This window comes from Thalassophryne amazonica, chromosome 15 (genome assembly GCF_902500255.1).
Source record: "Thalassophryne amazonica chromosome 15, fThaAma1.1, whole genome shotgun sequence".
Taxonomy (NCBI): Eukaryota; Metazoa; Chordata; class Actinopteri; order Batrachoidiformes; family Batrachoididae; genus Thalassophryne; species Thalassophryne amazonica.
Genome location: NC_047117.1, coordinates 13,686,222 through 13,713,485, shown reverse-complemented (window position 1 = coordinate 13,713,485; position 27,264 = coordinate 13,686,222). Strand labels below are relative to the sequence as shown.

The following is a 27,264-nucleotide window of genomic DNA, read 5'->3' as shown; positions in this document are numbered from 1 at the left end:
ACATCCAACCAGCCTCACAACCGCAGACCACGTGTAACCACACCAGCCCAGGACCTCCACATACAGCATGTTCACCTCCAAGATCGTCTGAGACCAGCCACTCGGACAGCTGCTGAAACAATCGGTTTGCATAACCAAAGAATTTCTGCACAAACTGTCAGAAACCATCTCAGGGAAGCTCATCTGCATGCTCGTCGTCCTCATCTGGGTCTCGACCTGACTCCAGTTTGTCATCGTAACCGACTTGAGTGGGCAAATGCTCACATTCGCTGGCATTTGGCACGTTGGAGAGGTGTTCTCTTCACGGATGATGCAAAGGAGATGTGTTGCACTGCATGAGGCAAATAGTGGTCACACCAGATACTGACTGGTATCCCCCCCAATAAAACAAAACTGCACCTTTCAGAGTGGCCTTTTATTGTGGGCAGTCTAAGGCACACCTGTGCACTAATCATGGTGTCTAATCAGCATCTTGATATGGCACACCTGTGAGGTGGGATGGATTATCTCAGCAAAGGAGAAGTGCTCACTATCACAGATTTCGACTGGTTTGTGAACAATATTTGAGGGAAATGGTGATATTGTGTATGTGGAAAAAGTTTTAGATCTTTGAGTTCATCTCATACAAAATGGGAGCAAAACCAAAAGTGTTGCGTTTATATTTTTGTTGAGTATAAATACCAGAAATACTGCTCGCTACTGTCTTACTGGCTACTACTATTCCTCTCCTTCCCGTCCCTTGTCTTCCTGTTACTCCTCCTCCCCCCAGTTGAGGAGTTGTACAGTCTGGGGTCTGAGGGACAAAGGAGTTTTTCAGTCTCTTGGTCCTGCACTTGGGAAGAACCATGTGAAGATATGCGTAAAGTTGAATGCAGTGTACTGTGGTACTTAAACAACACAATAATGAGATGCGAGTTACATGAGTGGGTTACAAAGCAAAACTGAAAACAACCACTAAACAAAACGGTAAAAACACAAAACTCCATATTGCTGCTTCACTGTTTCACCTTAGAGTCCGTTCGTGGCTGTGCTCCACTGGCGTGCTTCGAGATGTTGATGCAGATCAGTTAGTACTCAAAAAAAAAAAAAATATCCAACCTATCTCACTTCAGTTCACTTTATAAATAGTAAAGTACTACATTGTACACCATCTCTGCATCATGTGCCATGCAATGAGGTCCATAGGTAGGTGGAGCCAGATCTACTTCTCGTTTCAACTGTTAGCTTTACTTCAAGGGGCTGAACAAAAATATTACATTATCCATTTAGGAATTTTGACCATTCACTCAGTGGTACCACACCATGTGAAGATATGCATAAAGGAAAATAATATTGGTCCAAGGTCTACAAGGGAAGATAATTAGACTTTTGAATTGATTTGATGCATCCTGGTATTGACATTGGAAGCACAAGTATTCCTAAACCACTTCATGAATTTCAATGAAACGTCACACAGTGGTAACACATCATCTGTATTAACAAAAGCAGCTCTGGTTCGATGCCTTCAAAGGGAGATAATTAGACTTTACTTTTTCGAAACACATTTGTCAGTTATATGGATAAGCAGAAGTTGACCACTTTGTTATTTAAGCTACATTATCATAAAGTATTTACTGCCATGAATATACAGTATAATACATGCAAGCATCTCATATGACGGGGGCTGATAATTTGTCTAGTTTTGTGAAATTATTTGGAGCATCACGATTGCTTAAATCAGGTTTATAATTTATGATTCAAATTATTATTTTTTTGTATAAAATGTATATTTTATCAACTACAGATTGTGTTCAGGCATTTGTGATGTGCATTATGACTTTACCTGTCTGTCAATATATACAAATCAGCTGGAGGATAAAATGTGTTTTTCTTCTTATTAATAGCAACACGTCAAATATGTTCATGCATTTTTCTCTTTGTAGACGTCTTGAAAGTGGCTGAAATATTTCCCAGGCATTCCTCAAATGCTCCTCAAATCCTCAGTAAAAGCAAGGTTTAGATGTGCGTAAAGAAATTTCCCTTGGACCCTCTGACATCTTGGATTTTTGCCCCAATTATCTGGTATATATGGACATTTCAGCATGACGGCAAAATAAGGCAGCATCATTTATTCTGGATATTTTCTACAATTTAGCCCACATCTGAGCTCAGTAACGCAAAACATTTCTTCAGATTTATTTTTCACTTGCTTTAGCACTGAATTGTGCTTCTGGTTAGTCAGTTCATGGCAAACTGAAGTCTAATAGCAACAGATTAATGTAAACGTCTTTAGGAGGGTTAAATTGTTCATGGCGGTCATTAGGGTCTGATGGAAAATACGATAAACTCAGGTAACTGTGGCGATTATGGAAAAAATCATCTGTACTGTCACTGAAGATCTATTTCCTTTATGTAGCAGAGCCAAACATCCTCACTTTTTAAAGGCTGTTGGGAAGAAAAACTTAAAAAGACTCAAAGAAAGGAAACACAGCAGAAAACCGATAGGATTCTCATCCCTGTAGTCATCAGCCACCATGCTTGAAAAGTTCATCCTGTCACGTCACCAGAGATTTATCAGCATTTCTTCAGAGGTCTGAGTGCTGTGGATAACTTTAACTCTTTAGAACATCTTTTTATTTTATCTTTCAGGTGCCCAGCTGTGTTGTACCATGTCCATGCATGTGTACGGTGCAATGTGCATCCAACCATCCTGAATTCTGTTTGTTGGAAAGGTGTAATGAAAATCAATCGATGTTAATACTATCATCAGGTTTTATCTGTCACTTAGCTTAAGTGTGGTTTTAGGGAATGAGTTTTTGTTTTTACTTGATCTATTGATCTGTCCCCTGATGGTGTCTGATTTGTATAAACTACAGTTGAGGTTTACTCTAAATCTTGTTGCTGTGTCCTGTGGAAAATATCTGAGAACCTCTAGAGGTCACTATCTGAACTTTAAAGTAATACTTCATGCATGTAAGGTACAATGGTGGTCTTAGGGGCTTGGTCTGAAGTACATATTGCAATCCATTTGGGGCATGTCCAACCACACTCTGCTATTTAGAGGACCAGCAGTCTGATGGCACACATGGGCAGTAGAAGTAAAAGGTTATGGATTTACCTGGTTCATTATACACGGGCATGTTGTGGATGAAGAAGTCCTATGTAAGCCCTGAGGCCCATCAGTGCCAATGATCATCTCCATATTCCATAACGTCTGTTACTCCTCCTGGAGGAGATGTCAGTCAGATGCAGATTTCTTCAACAGCCCCAAATTATTACCCAGAAATTAATGGAATTTTGTTCCAAACGTCCAACCAGATCCTCAGGATCACAACTGAAGAAGTGATGGAGTTGGAGGCATCAGATAGAAATGTGACATCACTGACATCATTGATCCATCGTCATGGTGTTGTCACACAATGACTGATTGAGTAAACTGACTAGATTGAAACAATTTGTCTAAGGGCAAGTATCACTTCACCCATCAGTGTCTCGTGTCTGATGGACAGACAGCGTCACATTTCTACTGGCAACTGAAAGACCCTCATTCAGCGGAAAAATTTTCCCGGTTTCAGGACTTATATGTATGCTTGGGGGGGGGGCTGTATTTGAGCAGGATTCATCGAGGGCTGGACGCAGATGTGGTTAGAATCCAGCTTGCTTGGTGATCATGACTTCATACATCCTCACTATGTTGGTGCACTGAAAGCATCTTCTCCACTGTGCCGGCGTTCAGTACGGCTGCAACAGAGAGGACAGCAGGAAAACGCCTTTCTCTGTGGCACCTTCTCGGCAAGAGAAGCCACCTGGGGTTTTTACTAATAAAAAGTAAATGTTTGTCGAGGACTTTAATGTTAGTTTTAGAGTAATGCTACATCTGTGGTCAACAACCTTTTAGGTCATAGTGATGAAGCACTGATTAACATGTGGACGTACGTATATGTGCGTTAACCTGTAAACCACAGAAAATCTAACATAAACAAGAAAACCTAAAATTCACTTTGCAGCTATTATTTTTTAATGACCTTATATGGAAAATATAGTGGCCAAGTGGTTTGTACAGCTGCTTCCAATTAGACATTTTATGGTTGAAGACCACCCATGCCCATTCTCTTATGTAATATGGAGTTTAAAGAGGTGGAACATGGACAAGACCAGCATGACCTGGGCAGGACAAATATAAGCCAAACATCAATCAATCAATCAACTTTTTTCTTGTATAGCGCCAAATCACAACAAACAGTTGCCCCAAGGCGCTCCACATTGCAAGGCAAGGCCATACAATAATTATGAAACACAGTCTACGTCTAAAGCAACATAACCAAGGGATGGTCCAGGGTCACCCGATCCAGCCCTAACTATAAGCCTTAGCGAAAAAAGGAAAGTTTTAAGCCTAATCTTAAAAGTAGAGAGGGTATCTGTCTCCCTGATCTGAATTGGGAGCTGGTTCCACAGAAGAGGAGCCTGAAAGCTGAAGGCTCTGCCTCCCATTCTACTCTTACAAACCCTAGGAACTACAAGTAAGCCCGCAGTCTGAGAGCAAAGCGCTCTAATGGGGTAATATGGTACTACAAGGTCCCTAAGATAAGATGGGACCTGATTATTCAAAACCTTATAAGTAAGAAGAAGAATTTTAAATTCTATTCTAGCATTAACAGGAAGCCAATGAAGGGAGGCCAACACGGGTGAGATATGCTCTCTCCTGCTAGTCCCCGTCAGTACTCTAGCTGCAGCATTCTGAACCAACTGAAGGCTTTTTAGGGAACTTTTAGGACAACCTGATAATAATGAATTACAATAGTCCAGCCTAGAGGAAATAAATGCATGAATTAGTTTTTCAGCATCACTCTGAGACAAGACCTTTCTGATTTTAGAGATATTGCGTAAATGCAAAAAGGCAGTCCTACATATTTGTTTAATATGCGCTTTGAATGACATATCCTGATCAAAAATAACTCCAAGATTTCTCACAGTATTACTAGAGATCAGGGAAATGCCATCCAGAGTAACGATCTGGTTAGACACCATGCTTCTAAGATTTGTGGGGCCAAGTACAATAACTTCAGTTTTATCTGCGTTTAAAAGCAGGAAATTAGAGGTCATCCATGTCTTTATGTCTGTAAGACAATCCTGCAGTTTAGCTAATTGGTGCGTATCCTCTGGCTTCATGGATAGATAAAGCTGGGTATCATCTGCGTAACAATGAAAATTTAAGCAATACCGTCTAATAATACTGCCCAAGGGAAGCATGTATAAAGTGAATAAAATTGGTCCTAGCACAGAACCTTGTGGAACTCCATAATTAACTTTAGTCTGTCAAGAAGATTCCCCATTTACATGAACAAACTGTAATCTATTAGACAAATATGATTCAAACCACCGCAGCGCAATGCCTTTAATACCTATGACATGCTCTAATCTCTGTAATAAAATTTTATGGTCAACAGTAACAAAAGCAGCACTGAGGTCCAACAGAACAAGCACAGAGATAAGTCCACTGTCCGAAGCCATAAGAAGATCATTTGTAACCTTCACTAATGCTGTTTCTGTACTATGATGAATTCTAAAACCTGACTGAAACTCTTCAAATAGACCATTCCTCTGCAGGTGATCAGTTAGCTGTTTTACAACTACCCTCTCAAGAATCTTTGAGAGAAAAGGAAGGTTGGAGATTGGCCTATAATTAGCTAAGATAGCTGGGTCAAGTGATGGCTTTTTAAGTAATGGTTTAATTACTGCCACCTTAAAGGCCTGTGGTACATAACCAACTAACAAAGATAGATTGATCATATTTAAGATTGAAGCATTAAATAATGGTAGGACTTCCTTGAGCAGCCTGGCAGGAATGGGGTCTAATAAGCATATTGATGGTTTGGATGAAGTAACTAATGAAATAACTCAGACAGAACAATCGGAGAGAAAGAGTCTAACCAAATACCGGCATCACTGAAAGCAGCCAAAGATAACGATACATCTTTGGGATGGTTATGAGTAATTTTTTCTCTAATAGTCAAAATTTTGTTAGCAAAGAAAGTCATGAAGTCATTACTAGTTAAAGTTAATGGAATACTCAGCTCAATAGAGCTCTGACTCTTTGTCAGCCTGGCTACAGTGCTGAAAAGAAACCTGGGGTTGTTCTTATTTTTCTTCAATTAGTGATGAGTAGAAAGATGTCCTAGCTTCACGAAGGGCTTTCTTATAGAGCAACAAACTCTTTTTCCAGGCTAAGTGAAGATCTTCTAAATTAGTGAGACGCCATTTCCTCTCCAACTTACGGGTTATCAGCTTTAAGCTACGAGTTTGTGAGTTATACCACGGAGTCAGACACTTCTGATTTAAAGCTCTCTTTTTCAGAGGAGCTACAGCATCCAAAGTTGTCTTCAATGAGGATGTAAAACTATTGACAAGATACTCTAACTCCCTTACAGAGTTTAGGTAGCTACTCTGCTCTGTGTTGGTATATGACATTAGAGAACATAAAGAAGGAATCATATCCTTAAACCTAGTTACAGCGCTTTCTGAAAGACTTCTAGTGTAATGAAACTTATTCCCCACTGCAGGGTAGTCCATCAGGGTAAATGTAAATGTTATTAAAAAATGATCAGACAAAAGGGAGTTTTCAGGGAATACTGTTAAGTCTTCTATTTCCATACCATAAGTCAGAACAAGATCTAAAATATGATTAAAGTGGTGGGTGGACTCATTTACTTTTTGAGCAAAGCCGATAGAGTCTAATAATAGATTAAATGCAGTGTTGAGGCTGTCATTCTCAGCATCTGTGTGGATGTTAAAATCGCCCACTATAATTATCTTATCTGAGCTAAGCACTAAGTCAGACAAAAGGTCTGAAAATTCACAGAGAAACTCACAGTAACGACCAGGTGGACGATAGATAATAACAAATAAAACTGGTTTTTGGGACTTCCAATTTGGATGGACAAGACTAAGAGACAAGCTTTCAAATGAATTAAAGCTCTGTCTAGGTTTTGATTAATTAATAAGCTGGAATGGAAGATTGCTGCTAATCCTCCGCCCCGGCCCGTGCTACGAGCATTCTGACAGTTAGTGTGACTCGGGGGTGTTGACTCATTTAAACTAACATATTCATCCTGCTGTAACCAAGTTTCTGCTAGGCAGAATAAATCAATACGTTGATCAATTATTATATCATTTACCAACAGGGACTTAGAAGAAAGAGACCTAATGTTTAATAGACCACATTTAACTGTTTTAGTCTGTGGTGCAATTGAAGGTGCTATATTATTTTTTCTTTTTGAATTTTTATGCTTAAATAGATTTTTGCTAGTTATTGGTGGTCTGGGAGCAGGCACCGTCTCTACGGGGATGGGGTAATAGGGGGATGGCAGGGGGAGAGAAGCTGCAGAGAGGTGTATAAGACCACAGCTCTGCCTCCTGGTCCCAACGCTAGACAGTCACAGTTTGGAGAATCCCAAAAAATTGGCCAGATTTCTAGAAATGAGAGCTGCTCCCTCTAAAGTGGGATGGATGCCGTCTCTCCTAACAAGACCAGGTTTTCCCCAGAAGCTTTGCCAATTATCAATGAAGCCCACCTCATTTTTTGGACACCACTCAGACAGCCAGCAATTCAAGGAGAACATGCGGCTAAACATGTCACTCCCGGTCTGATTGGGGAGGGGCCCAGAGAAAACAACAGAGTCCGACATTGTTTTTGCAAAGTTACACACCGATTCAATGTTAATTTTAGTGACCTCCGATTGGCGTAACCGAGTGTCATTACTGCCGACGTGAATTACAATCTTACCAAATTTACGCTTAGCCTTAGCCAGCAATTTCAAATGTCCTTCGATGTCGCCTGCTCTGGCCCCCGGAAGACAATTGACAATGGTTGCTGGTGTCGCTAACTTCACATTTCTCAAAACAGAGTCGCCAATAACCAGAGTTTGATCCTCGGCAAGTGTATTGTCGAGTGGGGAAAAACGGTTAGAGATGTGAACGGGTTGACGGTGTACACGGGGCTTCTGTTTAGGGCTACGCTTCCTCCTCACAGTCACCCAGTCAGCCTGCCTTCCCGACTGCACGGGGTCTGCCAGGGGGGAACTAACGGCGGCTAAGCTACCTTGGTCCGCACCGACTACAGGGGCCTGGCTAGCTGTAGAATTTTCCACGGTGCGGAGCCGAGCCTCCAATTCGCCCAGCCTGGCCTCCAAAGCTACGAATAAGCTGCACTTATTACAAGTACCGTTACTGCTAAAAGAGGCCGAGGAATAACTAAACATTTCACACCCAGAGCAGAAAAGTACGGGAGAGACAGGAGAAGCCGCCATGCTAAAACGGCTAAGAGCTAGTAGCTACGCTAAGCTAGCGGATTCCCAAACAGGGAATCCGACACTAGACAGGCTGTGGAGCAGCACAGGTAACGCACGACAACAGTGCTAAAATAAAATAAAAATCCACTAGACAGGCTGTGGAGCAGCGCAGGTAACACACGACAACAGTGGTAAAAAATAAAATAAAAATCCACTGGACAGGCTGTGGAACAGCACAGGTAACGCACGACAACAGTGCTAAAAAATAAAATAAAAATCCACTGAACAGGCTGTGGAGCAGCACAGGTAACGCACGACAACAGTGCTAAAAATAAAATAAAAATCCACTGGACAGGCTGTGGAGCAGCACAGGCAACGCACGACAACAGCGCTAAAATAAAATAAAAATCCACTGAACAGGCTGTGGAGCAGCACAGGTAACACACGACAACAGTGCTAAAAAATAAAATAAAAATCCACTGGACAGGCTGTGGAGCAGCACAGGTAACACAGGACAACAGTGGTAAAAAATAAAATAAAAATCCACTGAACAGGCTGTGGAGCAGCACAGGTAACACACGACAACAGTGCTAAAAAATAAAATAAAAATCCACTGAACAGGCTGTGGAGCAGCACAGGTAACACACGACAACAGTGCTAAAAAATAAAATAAAAATCCACTGGACAGGCTGTGGAGCAGCACAGGTAACACACGACAACAGTGGTAAAAAATAAAATAAAAATCCACTGGACAGGCTGTGGAGCAGCACAGGTAACACACGACAACAGTGCCAAAAAATAAATAAAAATCCACTGGACAGGCTGTGGAGCAGCACAGGTAACACACGACAACAGTGGTAAAAAATAAAATAAAAATCCACTGGACAGGCTGTGGAACAGCACAGGTAACGCACGACAACAGTGCTAAAAATAAAATAAAAATCCACTGAACAGGCTGTGGAGCAGCACAGGTAACACACGACAACAGTTCCAAAAAAAAAATAAAAAACCACTGGACAGGCTGTGGAGCAGCACAGGTAACACACGACAACAGTGGTAAAAAATAAAATAAAAATCCACTGGACAGGCTGTGGAGCAGCACAGGTAACGCACGACAACAGCGCTAAAATAAAATAAAAATCCACTGGACAGGCTGTGGAACAGCACAGGTAACGCACGACAACAGTGCTAAAAATAAAATAAAAATCCACTGGACAGGCTGTGGAGCAGCACAGGCAACGCACGACAACAGCGCTAAAATAAAATAAAAATCCACTGAACAGGCTGTGGAGCAGCACAGGTAACACACGACAACAGTGCTAAAAATAAAATAAAAATCCACTGAACAGGCTGTGGAGCAGCACAGGTAACACACGACAACAGTGCTAAAAAATAAAATAAAAATCCACTGAACAGGCTGTGGAGCAGCACAGGTAACGCACGACAACAGTGCTAAAAAATAAAATAAAAATCCACTGAACAGGCTGTGGAGCAGCACAGGTAACGCACGACAACAGTGCTAAAAAATAAATAAAAATCCACTGGACAGGCTGTGGAGCAGCACAGGTAACACACGACAACAGTGCTAAATAAAATAAAAATCCACTGGACAGGCTGTGGAGCAGCACAGGTAACACACGACAACAGTGCTAAAATAAAATAAAAATCCACTGGACAGGCTGTGGAGCAGCACAGGTAACACACGACAACAGTGCTAAAATAAAATAAAAATCCACTAGGCAAGCTGTGGAGCAGCACGACAACAGTGCTAAAAAATAAAACAAAAATAAAAACGAAAGCGTTAGCAAGCTAGTTAGCCTGCCAACGCTGATGAAGGCCAGCTGATAAAAGAGCTCCGTCGCGATGCTTCGACCGTTAGAGGTCTTCCTTAGGCGTTGGAGCACGGTGAAAAAGTAAAAAAAAGTAAAAAAGTCTTGAAAAAGACTGTTAATTCAAAGAACTCAAACAGCTCAGTTCAAACAGCTAACAGATACAGCAGAACACCGCTGTGCTCCGGAACAGGAAGTCAACTGATGAAACTCCATCCACACCAATGCAGTCCAACATGCTCAAAGATCTCAGCTAATGCTAACAGACTAGCTTTGGATCAGGTGTTTGTTTAAGGCAAATTTTTGGGCACTGGGCAGTGGTTTTCAAACCAGGTGCCTTGGGGCAGATCAGTAACGGTTGCACCATCAGTGGACCTAATGTCACCAAGCTACCAATACCAATTACAGGTTTGTAGTCCGACGGCACAGACCAGGACTCCAGCTGCAGCGAGATCTCTGCCTCGGGGAGAACTCAGCCCGATTGTGAAGTTGACTTCAATAAGTCCGCCCAGGGAGGACTGGGTCTTTTATCATCACATTACACCTATTGTAGCTTGTATTTCTGTATTCCACTTGAGGAAGCAAAATATTCATTTCCACAATCTGCAAAGATATTTCACATCATGTTCAGCGTTACACATCTGAAGAAATGACAATTTAGGAATTATTTTCAACTAACAATTCATGTTAATCGCTATGATGTGTGAACACTTAGCGTTTTGCACTGAGGCACTCAACATGTCATGCACTCAACATTGTAGGACCATAGGACCATTGAGCCATAGGACCAACAACCTGTAGAATTATTGAGCTGTCCTTACCAGTACCTACTGATCGGGCTAATGGTACCAACATATAAATTAAATCATACTAAAATTCGAGTTACCAGTAAAGTTACACTCCTATCCTCACCTATGGTCATACGCTTTGGGTATTTACTGAAAGAATAAGACTGCAGATACAAGTGGCACGAATGAGATTCCTCTGTCAGGTATCTGGGCTTACACTCCTGGACAGGGTGAGAAGCTCGACTATCCAGGAGCGACTCACAGTAGAGCCGCTACTTTTACACATCGAAAGGAGCCAATTGAGGTGGTTTGGGCATGTGTTGAGGATGTCACCTGGTCGTCTTCCTAAGGGGGTCTCCCAGGCACGTTCAACTGGGAGGAGGTCCCAATGAAGACCGAGAGCATGCAGGAGAGATTATATTTCACAGCTTGCTTGAAAACGCTTTGAGATCCCCCAGGAAGAGTTACAGGACTTGGCCAACGATAGGGAAGTGTGGGATAAGCTGCTTGCACTGCTGCCACCATGACCCAGACCTGGATAAGTGGTTGAAAATGAATTAATGAATCATGGCTTAAAGTATCTACAACAGTTGCCTTGAATGAGGAAACTAGCAATAAAGACCAAAACGGTTTTGTACCAGACTCTAAACATGTCTATTTCTTTGGTAAAGTTGTGGATTTTGATATGGGGGACTATGTGGAGTGCCTTTTGCAGCCAGCCTTGAGTAGCCAGTAAGGGAACCCCAAGATTTTTCCATTCCATGTTGTCTTCATTTACATATGAGCACTGGCGGTTGGGACTTTGAAAAATCTGAAAAATATAAATGCATTTGATTTAAAATAAAATGATATATAACATGCTGCTGAGTAAAGTGATGACATCATCAGGTCTACATGGGCATGTTTAGGTGATCATTGCCCTTTAGGGACAAACCATCCTCTAACATCGATGTTACACCCACAGTGGACAAGTGGTTTAACCCTCTGGGGCTGACGCCGTCATATACAATGGCTAAGACCAAACTTTACTAAATTATAAATAACTTTTGAATGATATGAGATAGAAACATACTTTTTTGCTGAAAAGTTAACTCCACAAACTTTCGAGCCAGCCATCGGCCATCTTTGTACTCCTCATCGAAGCTGTGTGATGACGTGTGCAATGTGAGTGTCCAATCGGAATTGGTTCACCGTCACATGGTTTTCCAAAATCCAATCGTAGGGCAGATTTACCTCACGTGAAAAGCCAAAGATCATTTTCAGGAGTGGTATGTTACTAGTTGGTCCATTTGAATAGCCCCCCTGGGTGCTCCAATGAGTACATACTATTAGTACATACTCAGTGCGCCCTGCGCCATTACGCACAGCGATCAGTGAAAGCAGGAGCAGACAGAGAACTTCTGATGAGTGTGTAACTATCAGGATTGCTCCACTAGTTTGCATGTGAATGTTACTGGATAACTCTGTTGCTTTCTCTGTGTAAAGCACTGTTTCCCATATCAATGGACAACAAAACACATAGACCATTTTGTATATATTGTTCAAAATGTGCATTTGTGTTTATTGTTTGAACCTTTTTGTTGTACAGTCTTTCACACAAGACCTCAAATTACCTTTATAAAGTGTCAAAACAGTTGTTTATTATAGTTTGCTGTGTGTTTTGAATAAATATGTGTGGAAAATTATTTTTCACTTTATTTTTTCCTTGCCTATTTTTGATTGTAAACCTTTATTACACTTATAAAACACAACAAAAACATATATTTTCTGAAAGCACAGGTTGTCCTGAAAAAAGAGACATAAAACTTGATTGTGGGATGCAGGGAGAGCTGTTGGCAGCAATAATAAAACATTTATGCCAGGTGAGTGAACTGTCCAAAAAATGCTCTCGGACCCCAGAGGGTTAACTGTGTCCTAACTCCCGTTTAGCTAAACTGGCCCTTGTTTTGACACATGACTCATGCTGACCTGAACACAAATGTGCACTTAAGCCTGCAGCTGAACGGGTTAACTTGAACCTTCTTCAAACTGCAGCTAAGTGTTGGAGCCCCGCAGAGACTGTTGACACGAGGACACAGAGGAGGCTCAGGTGGTGGGGGGGGGGGGGGATACTGTATCCAGTACGTGTGCGCTCCAACATCCGCAGCACTGCACATACTGCGCATGTGCAAAATCACCCAAATACATATGCAGAATGCGGTTAATTTAGTCCTTTGATTCTGTCATTCTGTGCGTGAATCCCATCGGATCTTTAGGAGCTTTTCTGGGAAATGTCGTCATCTTAAATTGTAAGTGAAAAGGTTATAAAGTCACTGTTCCAATCCATATAAGATACATCAAAGACAGCTGACACGGGAATGAAATTAAGTTTTTATAGAAATGCTTTTGAAAATGCTGGAGAGGTTTAATGGATGCTGAGAATCATCTGAGCCAACAATTGGGCTTAGCTGTCAACTCCGTGGTCCTCGGGGATGATTGTCAGAAAAGTTTACTAAAACATCGGTTCTGTTTCCATTCTGCGGCTGCAGCTCGTGCCTCCTCACGGACAGCAGGAGACAAACAGAGGCGTAAAGGAGAAAAGGACAGAGCAGGGAGAGAAGTGGAAAGGATGGCTGATATTTTAAACATGGGGGTTGGTTGTTCTGCAGAGCCCTGCTCTATTTAAAGCCTGACAGCATCTGCTCGTTACCCCTGTGTTTTCATCTGGTTAGCTTAGCTGGCACTCAGGGAAACACACACGTAACACGACCTTACACGCTCACTCTGCCCTTTAGCGATATTCATGGTTACTCTGCAAGGCCGCTACTCTGGTTTTACACTTTGTCCAGCCACCAGATGTGCAGCAAACACGTTCATGCATTCATGATGTTCCACTGTGTGTGTGTGTGTGTGTGTGTGTGTGTGCGCGTGTCTGTTTTGCAGGAACAGCACAACAGGAGGCACCTACATTAAGCAGTGCTGTAAGGGTTTTTGCATTGACATTCTGAAGAAGATCGCCAGAAACGTCAAGTTCACGTATGACCTTTACCTGGTCACCAACGGAAAACACGGCAAGAAGATCAACAACGTGTGGAACGGCATGGTTGGCGAGGTAAGAACCTGCTCCTGTCCCTTTCTGCTCCGCTGGGCACAAATGACCTTCAGTTTGAAATTGAACTTCAGCTGTGTTGTTTAATTGCAGGTTTTGACTTCATTTCTTTGTTGTTGTTCCTGAGTTTCCAAAAAACAAAAAACAAATAGATGAATTTCAGACGGAAAAAACCTAATGGGAACACTGAGTCTAATTTCAAATAGAACTTTTAAAAATTGGTGGTGGTGTTGCTGGGGGGGGGAGCAGGTCTGCAAAAAGGAGTGGAGATGGGAAATGCAAAATTCATTTAATACAACCCCTGGCAAAAATTATGGAATCACCGGCCTCGGAGGATGTTCATTCAGTTGTTTAATTTTGTAGAAAAAAAGCAGATCACAGACATGACACAAAACTAAAGTCATTTCAAATGGCAACTTTCTGGCTTTAAGAAACACTATAAGAAATCAAGAAAAAAGATTGTGGCAGTCAGTAATGGTTACTTTTTTTGACCAAGCAGAGGAAAAAAATATGGAATCACTCAATTCTGAGGAATAAATTATGGAATCACCCTGTAAATTTTCATCCCCAAAACTAACACCTGCATCATATCAGATCTGCTTGTTAGTCTGCATCTAAAAAGGAGTGAACACACCTTGGAGAGCTGTTGTACCAAGTGGACTGACATGAATCATGGCTCCAACACGAGATATGTCAATTGAAACAAAGGACAGGATTATCAAACTCTTAAAAGAGAGTAACTCATCATGCAATGTTGCAAAAGATGTTGGTTGTTCACAGTCAGCTGTGTCTAAACTCTGGACCAAATACAAACAACATGAGAAGGTTGTTAAAGGCAAACATACTGGTAGACCAAGGAAGACATCAAAGTGTCAAGACAGAAAACTTAAAGCAATATGTCTCAAAAATCAAAAAATGCACAACAAAACAAATGAGGAACGAATGGGAGGAAACTGGAGTCAACGTCTGTGACCGAACTGTAAGAAACCGCCTAATGGAAATGGGATTTACATACAGAAAAGCTAAATGAAAGCCATCATTAACACCTAAACAGAAAAAAACAAGGTTACAATGGGCTAAGGAAAGCAATCGTGGACTGTGGATGACTGGATGAAAGTCATATTCAGTGATGAATCTCGAATCTGCATTGGGCAAGGTGATGATGCTGGAACTTTTGTTTGGTGCCGTTCCAATGAGATTTATAAAGATGACTGCCTGAAGAGAACATGTAAATTTCCACAGTCATTGATGATATGGGGGTGCATGTCAGGTAAAGGCACTGGGGAGATGGCTGTCATTACATCATCAATAAATGCACAACTTTACGTTGATATTTTGGACAATTGAAAGGATGTTTGGGGATGATGAAATCATTTTTCAAGATGGTAATGCATCTTGCCATAGAGCAAAAACTGCGAAAACATTCCTTGCAAAAAGACACGTAGGGTCAATGTCATGGCATAGGGTCAATGTCAATGAGCAGATCTGATTTGATGCAGGTGTTAGTTTTGAGGATGAAAATTTACAGGGTGATTCCATAATTTTTTCCTCAGAATTGAGTGATTCCATATTTTTTTCCTCTGCTTGGTCTAAAAAAGTAACCGTTACTGACTGCCATAATATTTTTTTCTTGATTTCTTATAGTGTTTCTTAAAGCCAGAAGTTGCCATTTGAAATGACTTTAGTTTTATGTCATGTCTGTGATCTGCTTTTTTTCTACAAAATTAAACAACTGAATGAACATCCTCCAAGGCCGGTGATTCCATAATTTTTGCCAGGGGTTGTAGTATAGCAAGAGAAATCAGAGATGTGTCACATCCGCCAGTCCAGATCTGGATCGTCTCCAAAATTTAATGGAGTCTTCCATGGCTTAATATCTATATGTGGTGAAAATTTCATCAAAAGCCGTGCAGTAGTTTTGACGTAATCCTGCTTAAAGGCAGACAAATAAATTAAATAGCCGCCGATGATTTTGTTACTTCCTTGGCGGACGTAATTTATACATACAGCTATAGAATGCCGCAACACAAATCTAAAAATCTTGTGGTCTCCACTCAAACCTCAAATCACAATTTTGATTAACACATGAGACTAAAATGAAGTATTTCCATGTATAGTTTATGTTATCTGAGCCAGCTAAATGAAGAATAACACATCATTTAAAATTTCATGGTGTTGTTTTATTACTTCAGATTGTGTTTTTAAAATGAAGCCAGCAGCTGTGCTTTGTGTAAGCTTTGTGTACCGATGGGAGTCCTCTCTGGACGGGACTGTGCATGCTTCTCCAGGGAAAACTCGGGAAGGGCATCCGGAGGAAGACCAAATCCCACTGCAAATCTATAGTAGTGAACCTGAAGTAAAACAGGGGCAGCTGAAAGACAAACAAGTATTTTTAAAATAATCATAAATGTTTTGGGGGTAATTTAAAATTTTTTTTGGCAGAATTAAAAACCAAAGGCGATTCTATTTACTACCCTTTTTTAAAGGAACATTTTTAGAAAAATGCTCTCTGTATCCAAATCTTGTTTTTACAAAGGAAATGCTTTGATTTGAAAAAGAAATGCTAATAAAAGCGCCTTGACAGATGTACGAGTACAAATAAGCTAGATTGCATAAAGCAGACGTACAATAAACAGTAGTGCCATAGACATTGTGAACTGGCCTAAATGATCTCCTCAGGTCATGTCAGTCAGTTCTCCATAAACAGAACTTTTTGCACTGCTGCTGGCAGCTTGGACACTGACAAGCTGTTGTTATTAATGAGAGGCTGCTGCAGCGTTCTGAGAATGATACAGATGGAAAATATACAGAGCACGATGTGGTGTGATTCTGCTGCTCTTTTGATTGAGTAAAAGGTTTTACTGATGTAGTTTGAGCAGTGAAAACAACATGTGTCCACTGTTGAAATAGTGGAGCGGGGGGGGGGCTTCTCGAAAACTGTAAGCGATGAAAAATAATTGTGATTTCTTGTATTATTTATGATATGCTGGTTCTTGTAGTGATCACGTTAAGGTTGTACAGATAAGTGATTGTGGTGTTAAAATGCAGAGAAGCAACATTCAACACCATAAGTGCAATTTGGATCTCACACCATGACTTTTTCCCGTTCTTAGTAGGTGTGGATGCTGTTAATATAAGGTACTCCAACAGGGTGACTCTCTTTTCAGTGGTTTCCATTGCAGTCTTTTATATGTATGACATGTAATAGTCCAGTCTGTGATTATAAGACAAGCCTATATTTTTCAGATGGATTAAAAAACTTATTTTATTCTTATATTTGGGCCAATGTGTTATGTTCAAAACAGATAGTGTTTAACAACTTTTTTTTTTTTTGTACGGGGAGTGTTTTCCTTTGGCTTGCCCATTTAGTGAATCAATGGAATTATTAAAGTGTCACAGGACGGAGCATGACGGTGTGATTCAAACACGACCATAATGTACAGGGAAGCAGACAGTTAAAATCCTTTTGGACAATTAAATCTGAAAAGAAAATGTGTGCACTGAGCACTAAAAATACCATCTTTATGGGGTGAATCTATTGCTGTCAGTTTACATCGGGACACACAGAATTGGCGGTTCTGTGAAAAAGGCAGCTGCATTCTTACTGTTCATCTGATACGGCTGAAAATGCCCTTGAACTACAGCTGACATTCTGCGCTCGTACCCTCAGTCATCATGATATTTCACATCCCAAATAAGAAGGAGGCAGATGACAAAAGACAAATTATACTCTGCTCTCGAAATATTTAAAACTTGCTATATTTATTTCTGAAAAACGAGGTCACAAGTCACACATTTTTTTATAACGCCAGGTAGGTTATATTTCTTTTTTTTGGCCCAGTTTGTTTGTTTGTTACTTTAAATGTGCTGTACTGATTTTGAGGAAGCTTGGTGGAAATATTGGATGTGACAAGGTAAAAAGTTTTTGACCTCTGGAGCAGACGTGAGTTGTCACTTTAACACTGCTGTTTGCCAACTTTTTTGTCATCACTTCTTTTCGAAATGCATCTGTTGTGACATACAAACCCCAATCAGAAAACATCGGGGCAATATGGGAAATACAAATGTAATAAAAAACAAAACACAGTGATCCTAACATTTACTTTAACTTCCATTTCAGTACAGACAGTATGAACCCAAGACATTTATCTTTTGTGTGGTCAACTTCATTTCATTTGTAATATATGTCCATTCCTGCATTTAATGCCAGCAACACATTCCAGAAAATGTTGGGACAGTGGCAAGTTATTCAGAATATAAGGGCTACATTATCACTTTTATAGCCAGTTTTCTTGAAACAAGTCAAGGGATGGATACCTGAACATTTTCAAGTCAATGAATATGTCTTTGACATCATTTACAACAATCAAAAATAAAGATAAGAAATAGAAACAGTATGGTAAATCTGTCTTGAGGCTACAATTCTCAAAGAAGAACAAAAAAAAAAAAAAAAAACTGGAGTGACCATGAAAGAAGGAGACTAGTGAGGAAAGCCACCAAAACACCCAATTAATAGTTAACAAATACAAATAGTATGGTAGTATATTGCAAATCTGTAAGCAGTTCTCAAAAATTGAATGACAATGACAGATGTAGACTAGTGAGGAAAGCCACCAAAACACCCAATCAATCATTAATAAATACAAATAAAAGAAGGATATAGAAGGGTAGAAGGGTATAAAAGAAGCATCCCCAAAAGTCTCAGCTGTTCACAAGCAAAGATGGGACGAGGATCACCACTTTGTGAACAACTGCATGAAACAATAGTCCAACAGTTTAAGAACAATGTTTCTCAATGTTCAGTTGCAAGGAATTTAGGGATTCCATCATTTACAGTCCATAATATAATCAGAAGATTCAGAGAATCTGGAGAACCTTCTACACGTAAGCGGCAAGGCCGAAAATCAACATTGAATGTCCGTGACCTTCGATCCCTCAGGTAGCACTGCATTAAAAACCAACATCATTGTGTAAAGGATCTTACCGCGTGGGCTCAGGAACACTTCAGAAAACCATTGTCAGTTAACACAGTTTGTCGCTACATCTACAAGTGCAAGTTAAAACTCGACCATGCAAAGCCAAACATCAACAACATCCAGAAATGTCGCCTTCTCTGGGCCCGAGCTCATTTGAAATGGACAGACGCAAAGTGGAAAAGTGTGCTGTGGTCTGATGAGTCCACATTTCCATTTGTTTTTGGAAATCATGGTCGTGTCCTCCAGACAAAAGAGGACAAAGACCATTCAGATTGTTACGAGCACAAAGTTCAAAAGCCAGCATCTGTGATGGTATGAGGGGGGTGTTAGTGTCCATGGCATGGGCAACTTACACATCTGTGATGGCACCATCAATGCTGAAAGGTCCATCCAGGTCTTGGAGCAACATATGCTGCCATCCAAGCAATGTCTTTTTCAGGGACGTCCCTGCTTATTTCAGCAAGACAATGCCACGCTACATTCTGCAGGTGTTACAACAGCGTGGCTTCAAATCAAATCAAATCAATTTTATTTATATAGCGCCAACTCACAACAAACAGTTGCCCCAAGGTGCTTTATATTGAAAGGCAAAGCCATACAATAATTATGTAAAAACCCCAACGGTCAAAATGACCCCCTGTGAGCAAGCACTTGGCGACAGTGGGAAGGAAAAACTCCATTTTAACAGGAAGAAACCTCCAGCAGAACCAGGCTCAGGGAGGGGCAGTCTTCTGCTGGGACTGGTTGGGGCTGAGGGAGAGAACCAGGAAAAAGACATGCTGTGGAGGGGAGCAGAGATCAATCACTAATGATTAAATGCAGAGTGGTGCATACAGAGCAAAAAGAGAAAGAAACACTCAGTGCATCATGGGAACCCCCCAGCAGTCTAAGTCTATAGCAGCATAACTAAGGGATGGTTCAGGGTCACCTGATCCAGCCCTAACTATAAGCTTTAGCAAAAAGGAAAGTTTTAAGCCTAATCTTAAAAGTAGAGAGGGTGTCTGTCTCCCTGATCTGAATTGGGAGCTGGTTCCACAGGAGAGGAGCCTGAAAGCTGAAGGCTCTGCCTCCCATTCTACTCTTACAAACCCTAGGAACTACAAGTAAGCCTGCAGTCTGAGAGCGAAGCGCTCTATTGGGGTGATATGGTACTATGAGGTCCCTCAGATAAGATGGGACCTGATTATTCAAAACCTTATAAGTAAGAAGAAGAATTTTAAATTCTATTCTAGAATTAACAGGAAGCCAAGGAAGAGAGGCCAATATGGGTGAGATATGCTCTCTCCTTCTAGTCCCCGTCAGTACTCTAGCTGCAGCATTTTGAATTAACTGAAGGCTTTTCAGGGAACTTTTAGGACAACCTGATAGTAATGAATTACAATAGTCCAGCCTAGAGGAAATAAATGCATGAATTAGTTTTTCAGCATCACTCTGAGACAAGACCTTTCTAATTTTAGAGATATTGCGCAAATGCAAAAAAGCAGTCCTACATATTTGTTTAATATGTGCATTGAATGACATATCCTGATCAAAAATGACTCCAAGATTTCTCACAGTATTACTAGAGGTCAGAGTAAGGATCTGGTTAGGCACCATGTTTCTAAGATTTGTGGGGCCAAGTACAATAACTTTTGTTTTATCTGAGTTTAAAAGCAGGAAATTAGAGGTCATCCATGTCTTTATGTCTGTAAGACAATCCTGCAGTTTAGCTAATTGGTGTGTGTCCTCTGGCTTCATGGATAGATAAAGCTGGGTATCATCTGCATAACAATGAAAATTTAAGCAATGCTGTCTAATAATACTGCCTAAGGGAAGCATGTATAAAGTGAATAAAATTGGTCCTAGCACAGAACCTTGTGGAACTCCATAATTAACCTTAGTCTGTGAAGAAGATTCCCCATTTACATGAACAAATTGTAATCTATTAGATAAATATGATTCAAACCACTGCAGCGCAGTGCCTTTAATACCTATGGCATGCTCTAATCTCTGTAATAAAATTTTATGGTCAACAGTATCAAAAGCAGCACTGAGGTCTAACAGAACAAGCACAGAGATGAGTCCACTGTCTGAGGCCATAAGAAGATCATTTGGAACCTTCACTAATGCTGTTTCTGTAGTAAAAGAGTACTCTTCATAGTAAAAGAGTGCAGGTACTAGACTGGCCTGCCTGCAGTCCAGACCTGTCGCCCACTGAAAATGTGTGGCGCATTATGAAGCGCAAAATACGACAACGGAGACTCCGGACTGTTGAACAACTGAAGTCGTACATCAAGCAAGAATGGGAAAGAATTCCACCTACAAAGCTTCAACAATTAGTGTCTCAGTTCCCAAACACTTATTGAGTGTTCTTAGAAGGAAAGGTGATGTAACACAGTGGTAAACATGCCACTGTCCCAGCTTTTTTGAAACGTGTTGCAGGCATCCATTTCAAAATGAGCAAATATTTGCAAAAAAACAATAAAATGTATCACTTTGAACATTAAATATTTTGTCTTTGTGGTGTATTCAACTGAACATAGGTTGAAGAGGATTTGCAAATCATTGTGTTCTGTTTTTATTTACATTTTACACAATGTACCACCTTCATTGGAATTGGGGTTGTACTATGGTAATTGTAAATCTGTCAAGTAGGCAGTTCTCAAAAACTGAATGAGAATGACAGAAGGATACTAGTGAGGAAACCCACCAAGACACCCATGACAGCTCTGAAACAATTATAGGTTTCTGTGGATGTGAGTAGAGAAACTTGGAGAGAGAAAAACAGCAACATTTGCCTAGTACATCCCCATTCAGAGCTTCAAGTTTGAGTGGAGTAGAAAATAATTGTAAAATAGGAAAATGGCCAGAAATATTTAACATACACTGCTATACTGTTTGCACTTTTTTAGTGATTGATGTAAACAAAATAAAATTAAAGATGTGTATATTCAGTAGGGCTGAGATGATACACTTACCTCCCAATACAATATGTATTAAGATAATTAGTAGGTGCAAATTTGATATGTATCATGATTCTCAAGAAATACGATTGTGCAATTACTGAGATTTCATATAATGACACATGATAGTTTTTCTTCCTTTTCTTTTTGTAACACTAGCAGACCATGGGGAAAAGTTCAACTATATATTTCTAGACATTCAATCATAAGTCATATTTACAAAAACAATCAGATTTGCTGAGTTTTTCTTTTTCAGGAGCATCATATTTGGTCATTTTAAGCAAATAAAATGCTTTTTGATATGGCACACTGAATCAGGCAGGTGAAATCATCCTAATGTCTTGGATTTTTTTTTTTTCTGTGTTTCACTTGGAAATTGGAAGGTAAGTTGAGCGTTGCCTTTCACTCTGAGTCAAGCAGTATAGTAACCTAGAGTAGTAACCTGGGGCCTTGTGTATTTCAAAGAATTTCTTGTGTATTTCTTACTGTGCTTTTATGGCTCGATACGTTGGATTGGAGGGTTTTTTTGGATACATGACTTATATAATAATAATAATAATAATAATTTATTCATTTATATAACATTTATATAACAGTTATATATTATTGATTACTCAATAATTTAATGACAGCAAAACCTGATAAAGGAAAATGAAAATGATCACTCTTGCTTGCCTCTACTGGTGGTTGGTTCTCACTGCGGTATTGTATCACTTCCTGTTCCGGAGCACAGCGGTGTTTTTCTGTATCTGTTAGCTGTTTAATCTGCACAGTTAGATTGATCTAGTTAACTAGATAACAATTTGTTTCACAGTGTAATCTTCACGTGCCTTAACTAAAGCACTCCCTCTGCTGAATCACCTCTAAATTATTTACACATTATTCACTTTGTGTGTTTTAGGAATCCGCTAGCTTAGCGCAGCTACTAGCTCTTAGCCGATTTAGCATGGCGGCTTCTCCTGTCTCTCCTGCACTTTTCTGCTCTGGGTGTGAAATGTTTAGTTATTCCTCGGCCTCCTTTAGCAGTAACGGTACTTGTAATAAGTGTAGCTTATTCATAGCTTTGGAGGCCAGGCTGGGCGAATTGGAGACTCGGCTCCGCACCGTGGAAAATTCTACATCTAGCCAGGTCCCTGTAGTCGGTGCGGACCAAGGTAGCTTAGCCGCCGTTAGTTCCCTTCCAGCAGATCCCGAGCAGCCGGGAAAGCAGGCCGACTGGGTAACTGTGAGGAGGAAGCATAGCCCTAAACAGAAGCCCCGTGTACACCGCCAACCCGTTCACATTTCTAACCGTTTTTCCCCACTCGGCGACACACCCACCAAGGATCAAACTCTGGTTATTGGCGACTCTGTTTTGAGAAATGTGAAGTTAGCGACACCAGCAACCATAGTCAATTGTCTTCCGGGGGCCAGAGCAGGCGACATTGAAGGAAATTTGAAACTGCTGGCTAAGGCTAAGCCTAAATTTGGTAAGATTGTAATTCACGTCAGCAGTAATGACACCCAGTTACGCCAATCGGAGGTCACTAAAATTAACATTGAATTGGTGTGTAACTTTGCAAAAACAATGTCGGACTCTGTAGTTTTCTCTGGGCCCCTTCCCAATCGGACCGGGAGTGACATGTTTAGCCGCATGTTCTCCCTGAATTGCTGGCTGTCTGAGTGGTGTCCAAAAAATGAGGTGGGCTTCATAGATAATTGGCAAAGCTTCTGGGGAAAACCTGGTCTTGTTAGGAGAGACGGCATCCATCCCACTTTGGATGGAGCAGCTCTCATTTCTAGAAATCTGGCCAATTTTCTTAAATCCTCCAAACCGTGACTATCCAGGGTTGGGACCAGGAAGCAGAGTTGTAGTCTTACACACCTCTCTGCAGTTTCTCTCCCCCTGCCATCCCCTCATTACCCCATCCCCGTAGAGACGGTGCCTGCTCCCAGACCATCAATAACCAGTAAAAATCTATTTAAGCATAAAAATTCAAAAAGAAAAAATAATATAGCACCTTCAACTGCACCACAGACTAAAACAGTTAAATGTGGTCTATTAAACATTAGGTCTCTCTCTTCTAAGTCCCTGTTAGTAAATGATATAATAATTGATCAACATATTGATTTATTTTTTTTTCTTACAGAAAGCTGGTTACAGCAGGATGAATGTGTTAGTTTAAATGAGTCAACACCGCCGAGTCACACTAACTGCCAGAATGCTCGTAGCGCGGGCCGAGGCAGAGGATTAGCAGCAATCTTCCATTCCAGCTTATTAATTAATCAAAAATCCAGACAGAGCTTTAATTCATTTGAAAGCTTGACTCTTAGTCTTGTCCATCCAAATTGGAAGTCCCAAAAAACAGTTTTATTTGTTATTATCTATCGTCCACCTGGTCGTTACTGTGAGTTTCTCTGTGAATTTTCAGACCTTTTGTCTGACTTAGTGCTTAGCTCAGATAAGATAATTATAGTGGGCGATTTTAACATCCACACAGATGCTGAGAATGACAGCCTCAGCACTGCATTTAATCTATTATTAGACTCAATTGGCTTTGCTCAAAATGTAAATGAGTCCACCCACCACTTTAATCATATCTTAGATCTTGTTCTGACTTATGGTATGGAAATTGAAGACTTAACAGTATTCCCTGAAAACTCCCTTCTGTCTGATCATTTCTTAATAACATTTACATTTACTCTGATGGACTACCCAGCAGTGGGGAATAAGTTTCATTACACTAGAAGTCTTTCAGAAAGTGCTGTAACTAGGTTTAAGGATATGATTCATTCTTTATGTTCTCTAATGCCATATACCAACACAGTGCAGAGTAGCTACCTAAACTCTGTAAGTGAGATAGAGTATCTCGTCAATAGTTTTACATCCTCATTAAAGACAACTTTGGATGCTGTAGCTCCTCTGAAAAAGAGAGCTTTAAATCAGAAGTGCCTGACTCCGTGGTATAACTCACAAACTCGCAGCTTAAACAGAAACAGCATTAGTGAAGGTTCCAAATGATCTTCTTATGGCCTCAGACAGTGGACTCATCTCTGTGCTTGTTCTGTTAGACCTCAGTGCTGCTTTTGATACTGTTGACCATAAAATTTTATTACAGAGATTAGAGCATGCCATAGGTATTAAAGGTACTGCGCTGCGGTGGTTTGAATCATATTTATCTAATAGATTACAATTTGTTCATGTAAATGGGGAATCTTCTTCACAGACTAAGGTTAATTATGGAGTTCCACAAGGTTCTGTGCTAGGACCAATTTTATTCACTTTATACATGGCCTCTCTTCATTGGCTTCCTGTTAATTCTAGAATAGAATTTAAAATTCTTCTTCTTACTTATAAGGTTTTGAATAATCAGGTCCCATCTTATCTTAGGGACCTCGTAGTACCATATCACTCCAATAGAGCGCTTCGCTCTCAGACTGCAGGCTTACTTGTGATTGATCTCTGCTCCCCTCCACAGCATGTCTTTTTCCTGGTTCTCTCCCTCAGCCCCAACCAGTCCCAGCAGAAGACTGCCCCACCCTGAGCCTGGTTCTGCTGGAGGTTTCTTCCTGTTAAAAGGGAGTTTTTCCTTCCCACTGTTGCCAAGTGCTTGCTCACAGGGGTCGTTTTGACCGTTGGGGTTTTTCCGTAATTATTGTAGGGCTTTGCCTTACAATATAAAGCGCCTTGGGGCAACTGTTTGTTGTGATTTGGCGCTATATAAATAAAATTGATTTGATTTGATATAGCGCCAAATCACGAATAATTGTCTCAAGGCACTTCACAAACACTTAAAAGCAGAATAAAATGAATTAAGATTAAAACACAATAAAAAAAATTTAACCATAAAAAGGTAAAAGAAGTAAAATAAATAAAACAAATAAAGACACATAATTATATAAAATACTAATGATAAAACAGGGAGAACAGATGTGTCTTCAGCCTGGCTTTAAAAGTCCCCACAGAGTCCGACTGTCGTATCAGCGCAGGCAGATCATTCCACAAAGCTGGGGCGCGATGATAAAAAGCTCTGTAACCCGCTGACCTTTTCTTCACCCTCAGGACACACAATAGTCCCACCCCCTGTGAACGCAGAGCCCTTGCCGGCACATAGGACTCAACCAGGCCGGCCAGATAGGGGGCGCCAGTCCGTGAACAATTTTATAGTTCAATAGTAGAACCTTAAAATCCAATCTCAAAGAGACCGGAAGCCAGTGAAGGGATGCCAGAACCGTCGTAATATGATCAAACCTTCTGCTTCATGTCAGAAGTCTGGCAGCAGCATTTTGAACCAGTTGAAGACCCCTGATGTTGGACTGTGGTAAACCAGAAAACAAAGCATTACAATAGTCCAATCTAGAAGAGACAAAAGCATGAACCAGAGTCTCAGCATCAGCCATAGACAGGATGGGACGAATCTTTGCTATATTTCTTAGATGAAAGAAAGCAGTCCTCATAATATCCCTAATGTGGAGGTCAAAGGACAACATAGGATCAAAAATTATCCCAAGGTTCCTCACCCTGTCAGTATGATATATAACACACGAGCCTAGGCTAAGCGTCAGCTGATCAAATTGATGCCGATGTCTTGCTGGACCAAGAACCATCATTTCAGTCTTATCAGAGTTCAAAAGTAGAAAGTTGCTAGACGTCCAACTTCTAACTGCTGCAAGACAGTCCTGTAAAGATTTTATGTGGACAGGATTTCCAGCAGCTATCGGCATATACAACTGAATGTCATCAGCATAGCAATGAAAAGCAACCCGAAAATGCCGCAAAATGTTCCCAAGGGGTGCCATATACAGGGAAAAAAGCAGGGGACCCAGAACGGATCCCTGCGGAACCCCGAACTTCATGCCCCTAAAATCAGAGGTAGTGTCGTTGCACAAAACACAGTGGGAACGACCAGACAGATGAGACGTCAACCACGCAAGAGCAGTTCCAGTAATCCCGAAACAGTTTTCTAGCCTATCAAGTAGAATATGATGATCAACGGTGTCAAATGCAGTACCCAGCAACACCAGTACTATAGTAGTATCCGAGTCCATTGCTCGCAGAAGATCATTAACTACTTTAATAAGTGCTGTTTCTGTGGAGTGATGTTTTCTAAAAGCAGACTGCAGTGGCTCAAAAAGGTCATTCTCAGTAAGATAGTCCACAAGCTGCCGTGAAACCACCTTTTCCAGAATTTTAGAGCAGAATGATAGATTTGATATTGGCCTATAATTTTTCAATACACCACGATCAAGATTAGATTTCTTGAGTAGTGGTTTAACCACTGCAGATTTAAAACAATTTGGAACATATCCAGAGTTTAGAGAAAGGTTAACAATTTCCAGCACAGTCGGCCCAAGAATGGGCCAAAGATCCTTAAACAATAAACTTATACTGTTG

General features: G+C 40.7%; 1 protein-coding gene across 3 annotated transcripts in view; it reads left to right on the top strand.

Moving 5' to 3' along the window:
- The window catches only part of grin2ab (glutamate receptor, ionotropic, N-methyl D-aspartate 2A, b), a 320,679-nt gene that overhangs the window by 269,615 nt on the left and 23,800 nt on the right, over nt 1-27,264 (top strand). For all 3 annotated transcript variants that reach the window (XM_034187352.1, XM_034187350.1, XM_034187351.1), the window contains one exon: nt 13,807-13,975. In XM_034187352.1, the coding sequence (XP_034043243.1) occupies nt 13,807-13,975 (169 nt within the window). The remainder of the gene's footprint in view (nt 1-13,806; nt 13,976-27,264) is intronic.